We start from the raw sequence: 19,519 nt of genomic DNA on the forward strand, positions 1-19,519 counted from the left end.
GATATAATTTCCTTGTTCGTGGTCTTCCTTAATATTTCTTCCTTGTTCGTGATCTACTGAAATATTTCTCTATTATGTTGCAGTTCTGTAATTATATAATAAGTGAATAATTCCAGTATCTGACTTACACTTTAGTTTGAGTATTGCATTCAGTGGACTGCATTAGAGAGGATCTCAGTACCACACACCACCACTTTCAACTATAGTTGTTAGGAGATGACAAATTTTGAATGCAGAACATTAATGGTGATCAATGGCAAGACAATGGAATTGTTAATAATTAATTCAACATGTAGTTATTATTTCTTGACAACAAAACCTGTTCAATGATGGTATAACTTTTTATTGAACTGCTTTTTTAACAATCATTGTGGGTAGATTCTGTTACAATATCACAGACACGTGCCGTTTCCTTTAACACAGTGAGATTGAGTGAAAATAATGTATAATCAATAACAGTTTATACAGAGAGAAAATTACATACTGTCTTTTATTTTTTTTAATATAATTCATGCCCTTTTCTATATCACAACCCCTATACACCCAATATGATATTGGTCAAAGATTGATACGGAGCGAGATAGGGTTTTAACTTTATCCTGTTTATTACATACTTAGTAATAACATACAACATGTACAAACGAGCTCCCGCAAGGCAGTGCATATCCCCTCGCAATGAGTGTCTACAAGCTTCTTCTAAGAGGTCCTTTAGTGACCTTGACCTATTGACCTCATACTCAATAGCATTCTTCCTCTTTTGAGAACAAAGCTACATACAAAGTACGAACGAAATCGATTGAGCAAAAAAAAAAAAAGAAAAAGTGGCCTGTTGAGTGTCTATAAACTTCTTCTATGAAATCTTATAGTGACCTCGACACCCCAAAAATCAGTAGGACTTTTCCTCTCTAGATAACAAAACTACATGTGAAGTATGAAATCTGTCGAGCAAAAATATGTGGCCTGTAGATAGTCTACAAGCCCAGTGTTACTCACACACGAACAGTCCCACTACTAAACCACCTCTTGCAATGAATTACGAGGGGATAAAAAAATCAAAGATACGTGTAATTATTAAAACAATGTCGGTATTGTATCTTGGAAAATACTTGTGAGATAATGTTTTCAATAAAAATTCAAAACTTGAATAGTTCAAATATATACCTGCTCAAACCCAATATAATGAATGAGATGCTGTATGTAACTGTCCAATTAACATATGTTGAGAACAAAACCCTTGAAGAAACAGTTGTGTAATAAATCCATAATGCGAAGCTTAAGCCATGCATTGATCGGCCACACTGTCACTGTGGTAACGGAAGTAAAAATGCCCTATTTATTACTAAGTATCTAACAAATAGTTATAATCAAAGACAAAAGATCGGAGAAATTCATAAGCACTTTTTCAAAATCATGGAATAAAGATTTTGCTTAACATAGTCATAACATAACAAGATTTGGACAAAATGCAGATAAATGAATTTGAAAGAGCTAGACATTTTCCCTGACCTTAGATGTATATGACTGACGTATAGTCTGCAATCGAGAGAAATGTGCGTAATATGGTGCTAGACATAAATAATTGTGCAGGGAAACCATAAACTAGTTAACTCTGGCAGGGCCGAATTTTCGATCAACTTGGCAACTGATATCTAAATTTTTAAATTTAAGACTGTACTGTAATTAGAATTGTCCAAAATAATATTAAATTTATTTTTCATTTAATGTTTAACCTATACAAGCAATACTACATCCGATTCCGAGATCGGGGACTCAAAAATTCAGATGTGAACATTTTTTTCTTCTCAAATTGCTGCAGAGATGTAAAATATGTTCTTCAGAAAATCAACACAAAACACTAATTGCATAAAAACAACATCAATGTTAACACAACTGATAGATACACACAGGTGAGAATGTGTGCTGTGTTAGTATGTGGCAAGGTGTAAAGGAAATGGTTCAGAAATACAGAACAGGTGACCACTTACATTACCGAACATGTTTTACCAGCATGTTCATTGAACAAACTGGCATCAACTGAACCAGTTTTACCAGCATCAACTGAACCAGTTTTACCAGCATCAACTGAACCAGTTTTACCAGCATCAATTGAACAAGTATAATTGGCATCAATACATGACATATACCTTTTTTCTTCATAAAAGACCACATCAATGATTGAAGAGTTCCATCAGCTTGTTTGGGACCACAGCAATGATCACAGTGTTCTACTTACTTGTTTAGGACCACAGCAATAATCACAGTGTTCTACCCACTTGTTCAAAGACATGGTAATGATTGAAGTGTTCCAGATGAATGATTACCTCTTTTTTCTCTTAGGTAACAGTTATTTCTTACTTGTTCAATTTTGAAACTGGTATTCCTTTAATATCTAAAATGACCCCCCCCCCCCTCCTCTGGTTTCGTTCACTTTACACTGACAAAACAATCTGATCTTAACAATATTTGTTGTCCTTTTTTGCCTAAGCAAATATTCCACTGTTTTAAAAACCACTATACATGTATTTCTGAACCATCGCCTTTTGATTGGGCATATCAAAAATTGCACTAAAGTGATAAAATAGTGAGAAGTAGGACCCAAACAATTATAAATAAGAAAAAAACCCACCACACCCAAACAGTTCCTGGTGGCGGATCTAAACAGTATGGAAGCATGTACTAGTGAAAGGAAAGTACAGATCTGGATTTCCTGAGATTTTCTTTAAACATTCATTTTTCAGAATAACTTTTGCCTTTCAAGGGCAATTTGACATTTTATTACAAACATGAATGGTAATATTCAGAAAAATTCTCCTACTAAAATACACGTTCATGGACGCCGGATAAACACACAGAGAGAGAACCTCTCATTCTGCAGTCTCCTACACTTAAAACCGTTAGAACAGCTCCCTACGAAGACAAGGTGTACATGCATAATTAGAATTCATGAAAAAAAACAAAATTTAAACTCACATTATACAACCACTGAACTAAATGCTGGACGGATATATGTGAATTACATGCATGTAATTATTACATAGATAAAATTGCATTCAATACAGAGAACCATGGATGAACCATGTACTTTCAGTTTTATCGGTTTACATGAGCACCAATGCATTTCATTGTGATTTGTATATCCCCAAGTTAGATACATCTACAGTACTGGTGTTGGTAAATACAATATATTTATACATGTACACAGAACTATCATTGTACGCTTTTTGTTTCCAACAGCAAGACATATCTTAAACTTAAATGCAATACAAATTTGATGCATACCTTGTAAGTACTTTTTACATAATATTGCATAGTCTTCCGATGTTCATAAACAAGGTTAAATGCTGTCTGAAACACCCAATGTCACACAAAACTGCACATTTTAAATATCATGAAAACGGATTACATGTAGTAGAGCAGTCTTCATACAGCACTTTAGGAAAGAGCAGATTTTATAACTAGAGCCAAAAGACTGCTGACTTTCCATAATAAATTAACAGCTAAAAATGAAATCATTGGGACACCTTTTTGATCAGACTAGACGGGGGTTTGATTACAGTTCTTTCTGACTGCACTTTTGGTTTGTCTGTTCGTGCTGTGGATCTGGCTGTTTCTGTTCGTGCTGTTTCTGTCTCTGTGTATTCATCATCATCATCATCGTCATCATCATCATCTTCTTCAGATTCCTCCTCCTCATCCTCCTCCTCTTCTGTTTCTTCATTATCTAATCCATTCTGAAACCATCAAACTTCGGTATCAAAATCTGACTGATTGATATAAGTACTATCTTTAATATTTGACTTACATGTATGTACATGTATTGGATAATAATGTCCACAAGGGATGTTCAGAAATTATTGAGACATTCACCAAAACTCCTCTATTATAGGATGACAATGAAAATAGGATATGAATTATTTCCCCATGATAACAGGGTTAGGCACATCATATTGCAATCCTCAATTCATTGCCTCATTATAAAGAATAGATGGAAAATGAACTGTTTCTTTTTTGTACAGCACTATCTCATCTATAGTAAAATATTGCACAATTTTCAATTTTTTTTTTACAAATCTATTTATGATTCATTTGTTGCAGAATGGAGTACTTTGCACAGTCTGCTAAAATGACAAGTGAACATGGCAACTTTTACTATATTACTCTATTAAATTTATCAATGTCACAGACATGAAGTTTACATATCTGTAGAAGTTAGTACCATTACAGGTAAACTTTAATATATGTCACATGGATGAAATTCTCTGGTGTACTTGCATCTCATATTAAATTGTCTTTGTAGCACTTTGATTCATATATAATGATTAAAATAAGATTCATAAATTTGATCACGATTGATGCATGCAGGCCACACCTGGTACTTTCTAGAGTCAAACAGCTTAGAAAACTAGTGATTTTTGAACAGTTGAAAGAAAATGGTGGGAAATTAATGTGTTTGTGGATTTCTGATTCACAACTTTAATAAATTAGAACTAGTTTTGTTCAGATGAGTTTTATATACCAGTCAGAATAGAGGCCAAATTTGATTATCACTGAACCTAGTTCTAAAAGAGAAAGCAGCAAATATCAGATTTAAAATGAAATCTACACCTACCCTGGAGTCTGATGTGGCTCTCAGGGGTGAGGTTAAGGCACTGTTATTAGCAGATTTGGTGGGTGTGACATTGCGGCTGCTGGGGGCCGACTGCTGCCGTCGGATATTGGATGTTATCCGTTGGTCATCAGCCGACTCCAGAGAGGTGTACGAGGAGGATCTCACCATGTTCATTCTGTTGGCAGAATTCGACGGCTGCATTTTGGACCTGAATTCCTGATGAATTAAAATGTATAGAGTTTACTTGCTTTTTGCTTTGTGTAGAATTTGCCACCTTAATACATGGAGATGAGATTCAGTGTGTGCTATGAGATACACATTCTCAAAGATCAGTCACCTGCTTAGAGAGGAATTCTCAGATCAATAATAATATGCTTAAAATTGTACATTCTCATAGATCAATTGTATGTTTCGAGATGAATTCTCATTCATCAATCGTATGCTTTAAGATGAATTCCTGTAGATTTATCATATGTTTTGATATGAATTGTTATAAGACTTTTTATCACAATGCATAATTTGCCATATAAGTCATAAATTTTATGAGAGAATTTGTCATAAATAACTATATTATAAATAATTGACCATAACATATAAATTCCATTATTGTGTTTAATAAGGCATGTTTACTATATATACCATTGGTAAAAGTCAGATTCCATCAATTTCATGATGGTTGGCACATTGAAACTTTTCTGTGAAGGAAATAGGAAATGTTCAGTGAGGTCAGAAACTGATATGAAACTCTAAACGGCAAGGCCTATCTTACAGAGTCCTGACAACAAGCATCATAAACAGGCTTTTCCCTAGTATAATATAAATAACTAGAGATTGTTTTAATGAAAAACAAATGTCTCTCCAGCTTCCTAAATTAGAAGTGCTCCAAATGAAACCTCTTCCCCTTAATGTACTGCATGGTATGGAGGAGAAAGCATGAGCAGGAACATAGACATTGTGAACTCTGATAAGCCATATAAGAGAATTCTTCACAAACTATTTTACACCCCACCCCTCAGATCCACTATAACTTTAAGGAAAACAATTGGATCCTCCTGTCCTTATAATATGCACATCTGCAAATGGCATTGAAGTGTTGTGAAAACTTTCAAGTCTATCGGATAAGCGATATAGGAAGAGAAGCGTTCACAAGCTATTTTAACATCCTCCACCCTTCTTATATCCACTTTTAGGAAAATAATTGGATCCTCTTGCCCCAACAATATGCAAATCTACATATGGTAATGAAGCATTGTGCAAAGTTTCAAATCTATCAGATAAGCCATACAGGAGAAGAATTCACAAGCTATTTTACATCCTCCACTCCTCTTAGATCCATTACAACTTTTGAGAAAATATTTGGATCCTCACGTCCCGATAAAATGCACATCTACTTATGGCAATGAAGCATTGTACAAAGTTTCAAGTCTCTCTGATAAGCCGTATAGGAGGAGAAGCATTCACAAGATTTTTTGACAGACAGACGTACGGACAAAAAGTAAACAAGAGGCTCAAGGGCCATATCGCTCACCTGAGTCACCTTGGCTCATATTTAAAGATTTTCCCTATATATTTGTATGCAAAACTTTGATCCCCCCTTGTGACCCCATCCTACCCCTGTGGGTCATGATTTTAACAAACTGAAATCTGAAATATGTCAGAAAGCTTTCATGTAAATCTCAGCTTTTCTGGCTCAATGGTTCTTGAGAAGAAGATTTTTAAAGATTTTTCCTATACATTTGTATGTAAAACTTTGATTCCCTATTGTGGCCCCATCCAACCCTTGGGGGCCATGATTTGAACAAACTTGAATCTGCACTATGTCAGGAAGCTTTCATGTAAATTTCAGCTTTTCTGGCCCAGTGGTTCTTGAGAAGATTTTTCCTATATATTAGTATGTAAAACTTTGATCCCCTATTGTGGCCCCATCATACCCGCAGGAGCCATGATTTTAACAAACTTGAATCTGCATTATGTCAGGAAGCTTTCATGTAAATCTCAGCTCTTCTAGCTCAGTGGTTCTTGAGAAAGAAGATTTTTCCTATATATTTGTATGTAAAACTTTGATCCCCTATTGTGGCCCCATCATACCCCTGGTGGGCATGATTTGAACAAACTTGAATCTGCGTTATGTCAGGAAGCTTTCATGTAAATCTCAGCTTTTCTGGCTCAGTGGTTCTTGAGAAGATTTTTAAAGATTTTTCAAATATATTAATATGTAAAACATTGATCCCCAATTGTGGCCCCATCCAACTCCCGGGGGCCATGATTTGAACAAACTTGAATCTGCACTATGTCAGGAAGCTTTCATGTAAATTTCAGCTTTTCTGGCCCAGTGGTTCTTGAAAAGAAGATCTTTAAATGACCCCACCCTATTTTTGCATGTTTGTGATTATCTCCCCTTTGAAAGGGACATGGCCCTTCATTTGAACAAATTTGAAAGCCCTTCACCCAAGGATGCTTTGTGGCAAGTTTGGTTGAAATTGGCCTAGCGGTTCTTAAGAAGAAGTCAAAAATGTGAAAAGATTATGACGCCGACGGCGATTACAACAGACAACGGACAAATTTTGATCAGAAAAGCTCACTTGAGCCTTTGGCTCAGGTGAGCTAAAAAAACAACAACATGTATCCCCCTAGAAGACATAAATACATGAAATTCAATGTATATATGCATACAAATAAATGGAATAGGAGGGAGAAAATGTTGTGCTGGACTGGGAATTGAACCCAGGATCCCTGCATTATTAGTTGGGTTTTCTAACCATTGAGCTATCTAGGCTGATATACATGGTTGGTATTACCCTAAATACTACACTGAAACTTTCAGAGGACTCAAAACAAGGGGAAGGTGTATTTACCCTGATGTGAGGCCCGATAACATTGACGTACCTCTATATCCTCCTCCACGTCGAATGTTTTAATATTCTGAAAGCATTCTGTGTACATCTCCAACGCTTTGGCATGGTAGATCATCTCAATGTTGACAAAGTCAGTCAACACCCTCTGAAGAGAAAAATAAAACCCAAATCAAGACAATAATGATAAATCAATGTTCTTAAAGCTTAACAGTGCTCTAATTGATAAACAACAAAAAGTTGGAAAAACAACAGTATCTCCCACTACCAAACATGTACATCAACAATTTACTCTGATATACAAGATAATGTATAAACTAAAAATACACAGATACAACTGTGTAATTTCTGCTGCTAAGGACTAATTTTACATTACCTTTAAATCTTTCAATTTCTCTTCTTCAAATTTATCTATCAGCTGTTCTAGATTTTTTGTCACGGCTGAGGCCTTGACGCTAGCCTTCTGCAGCTCTGTTTCAGCCATTGTCAGCTGAGCTCGGTCAGCAGGTGATTTTTGTCGCAGCCTGTCCAACTTCTTGCGCGTATTTAATTCTAGGTCTTGTGTTTTCACACCCTCCTTAATGTCATTTTTTGCATGTTTACATTTTAGACCATAATTCGCTAGAGGTGTCAGGACTTTAGACTCCAGCCTTGTAACCTGTAACAGAATGCATGAAGTGTACATTATCATACCTCATGTGTGTCACAGGATGAAATATCTAATATGAAATGTACTAATATAATTTCATTAAATCATTCATCATTTCATTATATAATACAAATAGCTTTGTAAGCCTTGTCATTTCATTCATATTCATTGGGATGAAAGCTGATTAGCAGAGAGAGGAGTGTGACAGGTCAGCAGAGAGAGGAGTGTGACAGGTCAGCAGAGAGAGGAGTGTGACAGGTCAGCAGAGAGAGGAGTGTGACAGGTCAGCAGAGAGAGGAGTGTGACAGGTCAGCAGAGAGAGGAGTGTGACAGGTCAGCAGAGAGAGGAGTGTGGCAGGTCAGTAGAGAGAGGAGTGTGACAGGTCAGCAGAGAGAGGAGTGTGACAGGTCAGCAGAGAGAGGAGTGTGACAGGTCAGCAGAGAGAGGAATGTGACAGGTCAGCAGAGAGAGGAGTGTGACAGGTCAGTAGGGGTTGTAGCTGATTAGCAGAGAGAGGAGTGTGACAGGTCAGCAGAGAGAGGAGTGTGACAGGTCAGCAGAGAGAGAGGAGTGTGACAGGTCAGCAGAGAGAGGAGTGTGACAGGTCAGCAGAGAGAGGAGTGTGACAGGTCAGCAGAGAGAGGAGTGTGACAGGTCAGCAGAGAGAGGAGTGTGGCAGGTCAGTAGAGAGAGGAGTGTGACAGGTCAGCAGAGAGAGGAGTGTGACAGGTCAGCAGAGAGAGGAGTGTGACAGGTCAGCAGAGAGAGGAATGTGACAGGTCAGCAGAGAGAGGAGTGTGACAGGTCAGTAGGGGTTGTAGCTGATTAGCAGAGAGAGGAGTGTGACAGGTCAGCAGAGAGAGGAGTGTGACAGGTCAGCAGAGAGAGGAGTGTGACAGGTCAGCAGAGAGAGGAGTGTTGAAGGTCAGTAGAGAGAGGAGTGTGGCAGGTCAGCAGAGAGAGGAGTGTGACAGGTCAGCAGAGAGAGGAATGTGGCAGGTCAGTAGGGTTTGTGTATGGTTGTGAGTATCTAATGAGTTGTTTTACTGGGTTTGGTGCTACATGTATATAAGCAAGATTTGCACCAATATCACACACAAACCTGACAACACTCCTACCCAGACTAAGTAACTATATTTACATAAAAAGTCATATTAAAGAAACTTAGATTTACCACAGTTTCTATTTTTTCCCCTGAGTTTACGATCATCCTCTAGAATTAAGATAATCAACAGCATAAGAACCTAAACCACCACTTTGTGTTTATTATTAAATACAAGACAGTCACATGTACATTATCACACCTCATACATTTACATCATCACATCTCATACATGTACATCATCACATCTCGTACATGTACATCATCACATCTCATACATGTACATTATCACACCTCATACATTTACATCATCACACCTCGTACATGTGCATCATCAAACCTCATACATGTACATCATCACACCTCATACATTTACATCATCACACCTCGTACATGTACATCATCACACCTTCTACATGTACATCATCACACCTTCTACATGTACATCATCACACCTCGTACATGTACATCATCACACCTTCTACATGTACATCATCACACCTCATACATGTACATCATCACACCTCGTATATGTACATTATCACACCTCATACATGTACATCATCACATCTCGTACATGTACATCATCACATCTCGTACATGTACATCATCACACCTCATACATGTACATCATCACACCTCATACATGTACATCATCACATCTCATACATGTACATTATCACACCTCATACATTTACATCATCACACCTCGTACATGTGCATCATCAAACCTCATACATGTACATCATCACACCTCATACATTTACATCATCACACCTCGTACATGTACATCATCACACCTTCTACATGTACATCATCACACCTTCTACATGTACATCATCACACCTCGTACATGTACATCATCACACCTTCTACATGTACATCATCACACCTCATACATGTACATCATCACACCTCATATATGTACATTATCACACCTCATACATGTACATCATCACATCTCATACATGTACATCATCACACCTCATACATGTACATCATCACACCTTCTACATGTACATCATCACACCTTCTACATCATCACACCTCATACATGTACATCATCACACCTCGTATATGTACATCATCACACCTCATACATGTACATCATCACACCTCGTATATGTACATCATCACACCTCATACATGTACATCATCACACCTCATACATGTACATCATCACACCTCATACATGTACATCATCACACTTCGTACATGTACATCATCACACCTCATACATGTACATTATCATACCTCGGTCCAGATTTGGAGTTACAAAAATTTGTAAAATTAGAATGGAAACACTAAGATTCGTATTCACATAGACATGGTACATATATATATAAATATATATTATTACTACAGTAATTTGATCCAAGAGTTGGATCACGTCGAGATGACAGGTGCGAATCATCACATCAAACAAGATGTGAAGATGTGATCCAACTCTTAGGATCAAGTTACTGTAGTAATAAGGAATTTATTATCTACCCCCTTATGTATTTTCAAATCCACGTTTATAAGATAATGAATGTAATCCGAAGGATAAAAGACACAGACATACAGAGAAATACATGTACGCAGTTTTGTTTGTGATGTGGTTGATGTTTTCCACAAAAAATATGCATTCATCAATCATACTCAGTTATAAAACATTATAATCTAACATTAAAAAATCGATTTAACAACAGAAATAGCTGGGTTGCTTTGCAATATGTTACAATGTATCTATCATAGAGACAGCAGTTCAAAACATACTGCAAAAATGACATATCAAATGTAGAATTTTTCAAAAACAAAAGCACTTATAAAATGTCACATGTATGTCTTTATTGTTTTTATAACACCATAACGTACAAGGTCTGAAAGATGTCAAGTAAAAGCTGTGAGAGGAGTTGGTTACACAAAGTAGTTACCATGCTTAAACTAGAACTGTCCTAATGGGACTAATAACCCCCGTGGGGCATATAAAATGATGGGAAATATTTAATGCAAGCACATTGGATATTTTCACATTATCTACAGGGCAATCAATGTGAATGCAGAAGTGTATATTCTACAGTACAGCAGTACATGAAATATTAAAAATATGCTTAATATAAACAATGAATACTATTTGGCACATTTTAGGCTGTATGATTGCAAATCCCTGGTCAACTCTTCTAGTCTTTAGTTTATATTTACTTTGTTAAAGATCATTATGTCAACTTTACTTTGTCATTAGAAATAAACTCTGGACAAATTGTGTCTATTACTACAAGTACAACCAAACCAGAAAATGTCCGTAACTTCCAAAACTGTTAAAATATTTCAATGACAATAGAAGATGCAAAACTACATTATATATATAAGATGAGAATAAAGTTTGAATCAAATCTGTTCAACGGTATTAGAATTAAACTCTGGACAAAGTGCGCAACCCCTAAAATGAAAAGAAAATGTGCGTAACTTCTATAACTGTTAAAATATTTCAATGAAAATAGGAGATGCACAACTACATAATATATAGAAGATGTGCATAAAGTTTGAATGAAATATGTCCAGCGGTATTAGAAATAAACTTTCGGACAAATTGCGTCTACGAACAAACGGACGGACAGACGGATGGACAGACGGACGGACAGACTGACAAAGTGATTCCAGTATACCCCTCCCCAAACTTCGTTTGCGGGGGGTATAAAAATGACAAAAGTTCCACTACATGTAATTTTTTCACATGCACATCTTCAATGCTTCCATAACAGTTGTACAAGGTCTGAAGGAAGTCAAATAAATGCTGTAAAAGGAGTTCATTACAAAAATAGGTACCGTAGACATGCTTAAAAAACGACGAAGTTCAACTGCACATAAATTTTTAAAAAAATGTCTGATCACTTTCAAAAAGACACATGCACATCTTCAATGTATCCATTACAACTGTACAAAGTTTGAGGAACGTCAAGTAAAAGCTATGAGAGGTTGATTACACAAAGTAGGTACCCTATTACAGGGACGCCCGCCCATCCACCATATTATAAGCCGGATGAATGTTGTGCAACCCAGCCAATAATATTATCAGAATTGATTAGTACAATAAGTTGGGCAGTGCGTGCTTACCTGAGCTTGTCTGTAGTCTTGCACTGTCGCCAGATTGGAAGCAAACTCGGATAATGACCTGACCATGCTTGGGTTCGAGGTTTCTGCCTCTGTATAGTCCACCAAATCCTTGGCTATCTGATCACCTACAACAAAGTCATACAGAGCTTTCTGTCACTGCAAACTTCTCCAGAGACAATCATAGTCTTGTCTTCACTTCACTAAATTCAATATCCACTTTTTGCAGAACACATATTCATTCCCTCCCTCCCACTGCCCCCCCCCCCCCCCCCCCCCCACACACACACACTAGTAAACACATACTGTTTTTTGCACAGGTACTTTGAGTTTTGAAACAGTTCTCTCATTTTTCCTATAGGAGGAGGAGTCCATTATGTTTTCTCTAGAGTGAAGACATGACCTGGATTGTTATATTCTTTTCTAGAAAATTTGAATCATCTAGCATTTCCAAGTCACATTGCACGATTGCAGCAGGTAATTTTTACCTAATTAAAGTTATACACCTCAGACGTACAAGATTGTGGTGACTTTTTACTCCACAGGATGTTAGCAGGCACTTTACCCACTATTTCCCTGTCACTTATCTGATAATATAGTGATTGCTTTTCAGTTTTATCCAGCTTACAAGATAGTGGTAGACTTTTTTATTTTACAAAAATAAAGATGGCAGCAGAGTTTTTACCACATCAGTTTTATTTTCATTAACCTTAGTTACAAGACAACAGTTGTCTTTTACCTTTACAGATCTTAGATGATAGCAACTGATTTTTTATCTTTATTTTACTAACACAATTAATATCAGTCAACTGTCACCTTTATATATCTTACAAATAGCAGTCAAATGTTTTACCTTTTAATATTTACCTTGTAAGGTAGTAGCATCTTTTACCTTTACATACCTTACAAAATAGCAGTCAATTTTTTTTTTACCTTTATTTACCCTGTAAGATAGCAGTACCTTTTACCTTTATATATATACATTACAACATATTTGATTTGTTAAACCTTTATTTACCTTAAGTTTGTACTTCATAAAATAATAACTGACTTTTTACCTTGCATGAAGAAAAAAGATGAAAGCTAGCCCCCTTTTTTACCACAAAGCAGTAATCTTTATCGACTTTTTAATAATAATTTTATAAGATACCAGCAGACTTTCACCTTTATCTACCTTAGAGAGAAGACAACAGTATTTTTTTTAACCTTTAACTACCTTCAGAGTACCTAACACAATAGCAGCTGACTATTTACCTTTATAGTACTTCACACAAAAACAGCTGACAATTTACCTTTATAGTACCTAACACAAAAACAGCTGACTATTTACCTTTATAGTACCTAACACAATAGCAGCTGACCATTTACCTTTATAGTACTTAACACAATAGCAGCTGGCTATTTACCTTTATAGTACCTAACACAATAGCAGCTGACTATTTACCTTTACAGTACCTAACAATAGTAGCTGACTATTTACCTTTACAGTACCTAACAATAGCAGCTGACTATTTACCTTTATAGTACCTAACACAATAGCAGCTGACTATTTACCTTTACAGTACCTAACACAATAGCAGCTGACTATTTACCTTTACAGTACCTCACACAATAGTAGCTGACTATTTACCTTTATAGTACCTAACACAACAGCAGCTGACTATTTACCTTTATAGTACCTAACACAATAGCAGCTGGTTATTTACCTTTACAGTACCTAACAATAGTAGCTGACTATTTACCTTTATAGTACCTAACACAATAGTAGCTGACTATTTACCTTTATAGTACTTAACACAATAGCAGCTGACTATTTACCTTTATAGTACTTAACACAAAAACAGCTGACTATTTACCTTTATAGTACTTAACACAATAGCAGCTGACTATTTACATTTATAGTACCTAACACAATAGTAGCTGACTATTTACCTTTATAGTACTTAACACAAAAACAGCTGGCTATTTACCTTTATAGTACCTAACACAAAAACAGCTGACTATTTACCTTTATAGTACCTGACACAATAGCAGCTGGCTATTTACCTTTATAGTACCTCACACAATAGCAGCTGACTATTTACCTTTATAGTACTTAACACAAAAACAGCTGACTATTTACCTTTATAGTACTTAACACAAAAACAGCTGGCTATTTACCTTTATAGTATCTAACACAAAAACAGCTGGCTATTTACCTTTATAGTACTTAACACAATAGCAGCTGACTATTTACCTTTATAGTACTTAACACAAAAACAGCTGACTGCTTACCTTTGTCCCTGAGACGGGCACACTTCCGCGTGTATGAAGCCATATCATCGCAAAGCTGACCAAAGTGCCTCTCCACCTGACTTATGCGCTCTTGTATCTGTTTAGCTTTTGTCTCCCTAAAACATCACAAAAGTATTGTCAGTCAATATCATTATATATTAACACAACATCACAAAGGAATTGTCAGTCAATATCATTATATATTAACTACAACATCACAAAAAATTGTCAGTCAATATATCATTATATTTAAACTTCAACATCGCAAAGGCATTGTGTGTCAATATGATTTCATATTAACTATTCAATTCAAATACACATTTTTAGTGCTTTTGATCCAAGAATTACAATTTGAAACAACTGACAGATAACAAATAAAACAGACAATATATATAATATTAAATGAAATGCGTAATCTTTAATGATCGATAGATGCAAACAATACAAAAAAAAAATTTATTGCACATAAATTAAAAGAAAAATATAGGAACTACATTTTAGATATTAACTGTTTAATACATGTCTGTAGTATTATACATTTACTCTGTAAGTAAAATTCTGGTAGTTTGAAACATATTATTTATTAGTAAACATATCAGGAACTTAATTCCCTGTTAGCTCAATTCAATTTTGTAATATTCAAAGAAAAATAATGTAACCATTCTCAATTGTGAATGTCAATATGGAAATCCCCCCCCCCCCCCCCCCCCCAAATTTCAGTTTTCCATGAAGATACTTAAAACAAAAAGACAAGTGTTATGTGTAGCTTCTGGACAAGTCAACATAAGCTGTCGTGTGTAGATACTGGACAAGTCAACATAAGCTGTCGTGTGTAGATACTGGACAAGTCAACATAAGCTGTCGTGTGTAGATACTGGACAAGTCAACATAAGCTGTCGTGTGTAGATACTGGACAAGTCAACATAAGCTGTCGTGTGTAGATACTGGACAAGTCAACATAAGCTGTCGTGTGTAGATACTGGACAAGTCAACATAAGCTGTCGTGTGTAGATACTGGACAAGTCAACATAAGCTGTCGTGTGTAGATACTGGACAAGTCAACATAAGCTGTCGTGTGTAGATACTGGACAAGTCAACATAAGCTGTCCTGTGTAGATACTGGACAAGTCAACACAATCTCTTTACAAAGAGAACCACCACAAATTTAGAAATGGTTTAATCACATTATTTTTCTTTGTAAGATAACAAATTTAAGTAATTGCCAGATAACAGAAGCAATTAGAGATATTAATCATATTCATTAACAATACATGGTGGTAATTGGATATAATTGGATATAATATATTTTTCATTCACAACTACATGAAACTACTTCCACATTAACTTCCATTCATTAACAGAGAGTTCAAATGATGCATGTCAATACTACAACAGTATGTGTATATGTCTTGGTCAATGGTTTTTGTTATTTTTTTTTTATTTTTTTTACAAATAAAATGTTATTTCACTTTCAATATGAATTCAAACAATTTGACGAAAAGTTACATCCGCCTGTAAAAATACAAAATGAAGTTGAGGAGCAGAGGCATAGTTTTTAAAAAGAGATTTATCTCGCTTTTTATCATGTTTTCTTAACAAAATTGCACGATAGCATTCTCACAAACCAGATCCACTGTCTCTACATTAACAGACTCCAAACCCCTGGATCTTAGAAAGTCAAGTAAAATATACATTAACAGTCTCCTAATCCCTGGGTCTTTGGAAGTCAAGTAAAATATACATTAACAGTCTCCAAACCCTTGGATCTTTGGAAGTCAAGGAAAATCCTTCAATAAAATTAACCAATAAGAAACTTCTGTTACTAAGGTTGTGACCTAATCAAAGTCAGATTTAGGCTTACAGTACACAACAACTCAACTGTTGAAAGTATATCTATAACATCAAAGTCAATGTCACTATGCTATCTATACGTATGTATATATTATGTATATATTTGCAATATGAGAAAAAATATGCTGTAATTATGCAATATCTTGGATAAAAATAATTTTCTATCGCCATTACAGAGTACCTGATAAATCACTATGATTATGTCACACTTTCAGTTTATAAAGCAACTTCTACAGAGAAAATGACACTGAACAAATACACTGATAGCTGAAGAATGATATGATCGTGAAGATGGAATGTGATGCGAGGATAAGATGTCGTAAACATGTAATACCAACAAACAGCATGCATTGATACAGGAAAACATGTACACATAACAAACTTATATCACTTAAGTTTTAACGCAGCATTGTGAGCACTGTAATCTAACTTTATTTGCGTGTAACTTATTTCAAAAGAATAATTAATACATTATTGTTGGCAATATCCATTCTCGGTAAACCAATGCTACTTCAATGTATTTTATTTCTTGATAAAAACACTAAACTTTTAACTTGGCATAAAAAATATGCTTATAAAACCAAACAACATAATAAAAAAATCCACCTGAATGTATTATGTATGAATGTCTTTCTTTTTTTTTTATACAAGGGGATGGGGGTGTTTAAAGAAGCTGATGAAGCATGGGGAAATTTTTTTAATTTTTCACCATCCATTTATTATGCAAATTATCTCCTTGTCCCCCTTGTTTCTATAACCCAGAATAAAAAGTCATGCATCTGGATTAAAATGGACAATTAACCTCAACCCAAACAATGAGGATTAACAGGAAGCTGTTCCACAGTAACAAGGTACACCATTATGAATTGATTAATGACTATCTAAGACTACCAGACTGCATAATGAATTACCTCAAGGTACCAGCACTGTAAATAATGTATTTACAATTAAGCGTTACAGCTGTGAATCAAATCTTGCACATTACAACCGTAAATATCCAAGCAAGTTTTGGTAACCGTAAGGAAAACATAGTTTAATGGTAACATTGTAATGATCAAACTGTGAATGAATTCCCCTAAACAATGTCTCCCAACATTCATATGAATGAATTCCCCTAAGCAATGTCTCCCAACATTCATATGAATGAATTCCCCATAACAATGTCTCCCAACATTCATATGAATGAATTCCCCTAAACAATGTCTCCCAACATTCATATGAATGAATTTCCCTAAACAATGTCTCCCAACATTTGTGTGAATGAATTCCCCTAAACAATGTCTCCCAACATTCATGCATCATGCTGTCAGGAATAAACATACCATGCACTTGTGATAAATATGAGTACTATAATGGTATAGCTCTGCCTCTTAAGGCAACACAGGCACGGGTCTACACTAGCCAAGTCAACAGAGAATGCAAACAATGAAATGTACCTGGTCTGTGCTTTAGAATCATTACCCATCATTCGTTTAATCCAACTTCCTTGGCTTGGCTTTTGTTTGCTTAAAACATGCATATGAAATTCTTTATTGTATTGTATCAACTTCATAATTATCAAAAGTTTTGTTTTAAGCATATATATGAAGTTACAATCATGTAACTGAGAAAAGTCCGCAAATTTCATTAATAATTAACAATTCATAACATTTGGTTCTACAGTTTTAACAACACATATTTACATTGATAAAATCAGAGAGATTGGTAGTGGTCTATTTGTCTATCATGAATCTGATGAAATAAAGTAAAATGGCTAATTCAACAAATATAATATTAAAAACTTAAAAAAGATCCCTTTTTGTATTGGTTGTGACCTTTTAGCACTGGAAATGTAAATTTTATAAAGTTTACATATAAAATTTCTGATTTATACAATACAAAATTCCACAGACTGTCTTAAAGCGTAAACTTATTTAAATTCATGAAACTAACACCATTATATCCTTAAAGTTGAAACTAAGAGGAAATTATTGGATGAGCGTGCTGAAATTATCAAGATAGAGATCAAGATATGGTTGGAATTCTATGTGAAGCTTACTTTCACTTTTTAAAAAAATTTACGTCGTAATACTAAACTTCACTTTGTAATAGTAAAAAGTTCACCAAAACATTTGAGATATTATATTTTCATACATCTTCATAAATCAAGGGGTTATTAATTTGTTATCTCGTTAGTGTTAGGTAACGAATCAATAAACCTTGACTTGTGAAGATGATTTTCATATCAAGCACAATTTGTTTGAAGATCTGTGCATGCTTTTAAAAGTGACACAATGAATCAGTGTGATATGTTTAATTTTTAGTAATTTGCTAATTATAATCAAACATGTGTTTGTTTATCATCAATTCTCATTGAAACTCCTTAAATTTCATTCTATTTTATCATAGAATGAAACATGATTAACTAAACATAAACTTTTTAAACTAATATAAACAGAATTAAAAAAATTCCTAGGTAGGCTTGCCACATATTTTTAGTGGAGTTACCATATGATTTGCCTATCTCTGTTATTTAGTTCTCTGGTTGGCTAAAACTTGCAATTTTACAATATTATACATGTTTTTAGTAATAATTATTGGCATATGAAAGAGTCTGAACATAAGTGATCCTTAAAAACTTTGTTTTCCAGTTTCTTGGTATGATAAGAGAAAATAGTTTATTTCAATAGTAAGTTGCAGACAGCAGATGGAAATTTGATTTGTAGAACTTTACCTCTTCGACCACAGTAAATGAATTTTTTATATGATATATAATATCAAAACTTTAACACTAGCAATGTGAGAATTTGCAAACCAGAACTGGGGGGACACTAACAAAAACTTTAATGAAATAGGTATAGTAAATAAACAACATGTCAAATCATGAACATGTAGAAAGACACACCTCGTTTTTCTCGACAGACGATCTTAAAACAACATCATATAGAATTGAAAATAATTAGGAAATAACCATTGATCATTTATTTACCTCGCACGTATCTCTGCCCCCGTCCTACTCATTGTATCTGATGTCTTTTAAAAACCTGACCGAACCGAAAAACCTCTAAAATTCCTCATACCCACTAAATGTTGTTTCTAAGAAATAAGA

At 35.0% G+C, this 19,519-nt stretch overlaps 1 protein-coding gene across 4 annotated transcripts; it reads right to left on the reverse strand.

Moving 5' to 3' along the window:
- Positions 1-327: 327 nt before the first annotated feature.
- On the reverse strand, positions 328-19,515 carry LOC125664081 (CBY1-interacting BAR domain-containing protein 1-like). Of its 4 annotated transcripts, XM_048896604.2 has the most exons (9): positions 19,400-19,515; positions 17,868-17,936; positions 17,343-17,357; positions 14,581-14,696; positions 12,310-12,434; positions 7,838-8,119; positions 7,496-7,609; positions 4,610-4,825; positions 328-3,731 (listed from the first exon to the last, which is right to left on the reverse strand). In XM_048896604.2, the coding sequence occupies exons 1-9, from the start codon at positions 19,429-19,431 to the stop codon at positions 3,510-3,512; spliced, it is 1,191 nt and encodes a 396-aa protein (XP_048752561.2). In that variant the 5' UTR covers positions 19,432-19,515; the 3' UTR covers positions 328-3,509. The 4 variants fall into 4 exon arrangements, with proteins under 4 accessions (XP_048752561.2, XP_048752562.2, XP_048752563.2 ...); XM_048896605.2 differs by lacking the exon at positions 17,343-17,357; XM_048896606.2 differs by lacking the exon at positions 17,868-17,936 and having other exon boundaries at positions 19,400-19,499.
- Between the last annotated feature and the right edge of the window lie 4 nt (positions 19,516-19,519).

Source organism: Ostrea edulis, chromosome 1 (genome assembly GCF_947568905.1).
Source record: "Ostrea edulis chromosome 1, xbOstEdul1.1, whole genome shotgun sequence".
NCBI lineage: Eukaryota > Metazoa > Mollusca > Bivalvia > Ostreida > Ostreidae > Ostrea > Ostrea edulis.

Excerpts from the sequence above, each read along its gene's own strand:
- LOC125664081 (XM_048896604.2), bottom strand. The coding sequence starts at position 19,431 with ATGAGTAGGACGGGGGCAGAGATACGTGCGAG. Across the intron at positions 8,120-12,309 it reads AAGACTACAGACAAGCTCAG|GTTACAAGGCTGGAGTCTAA; the intron begins GTAAGCACGCAC and ends ATTCTGTTACAG. Across the intron at positions 3,732-4,609 it reads GAGCCACATCAGACTCCAGG|AATGGATTAGATAATGAAGA; the intron begins GTAGGTGTAGAT and ends TGATGGTTTCAG.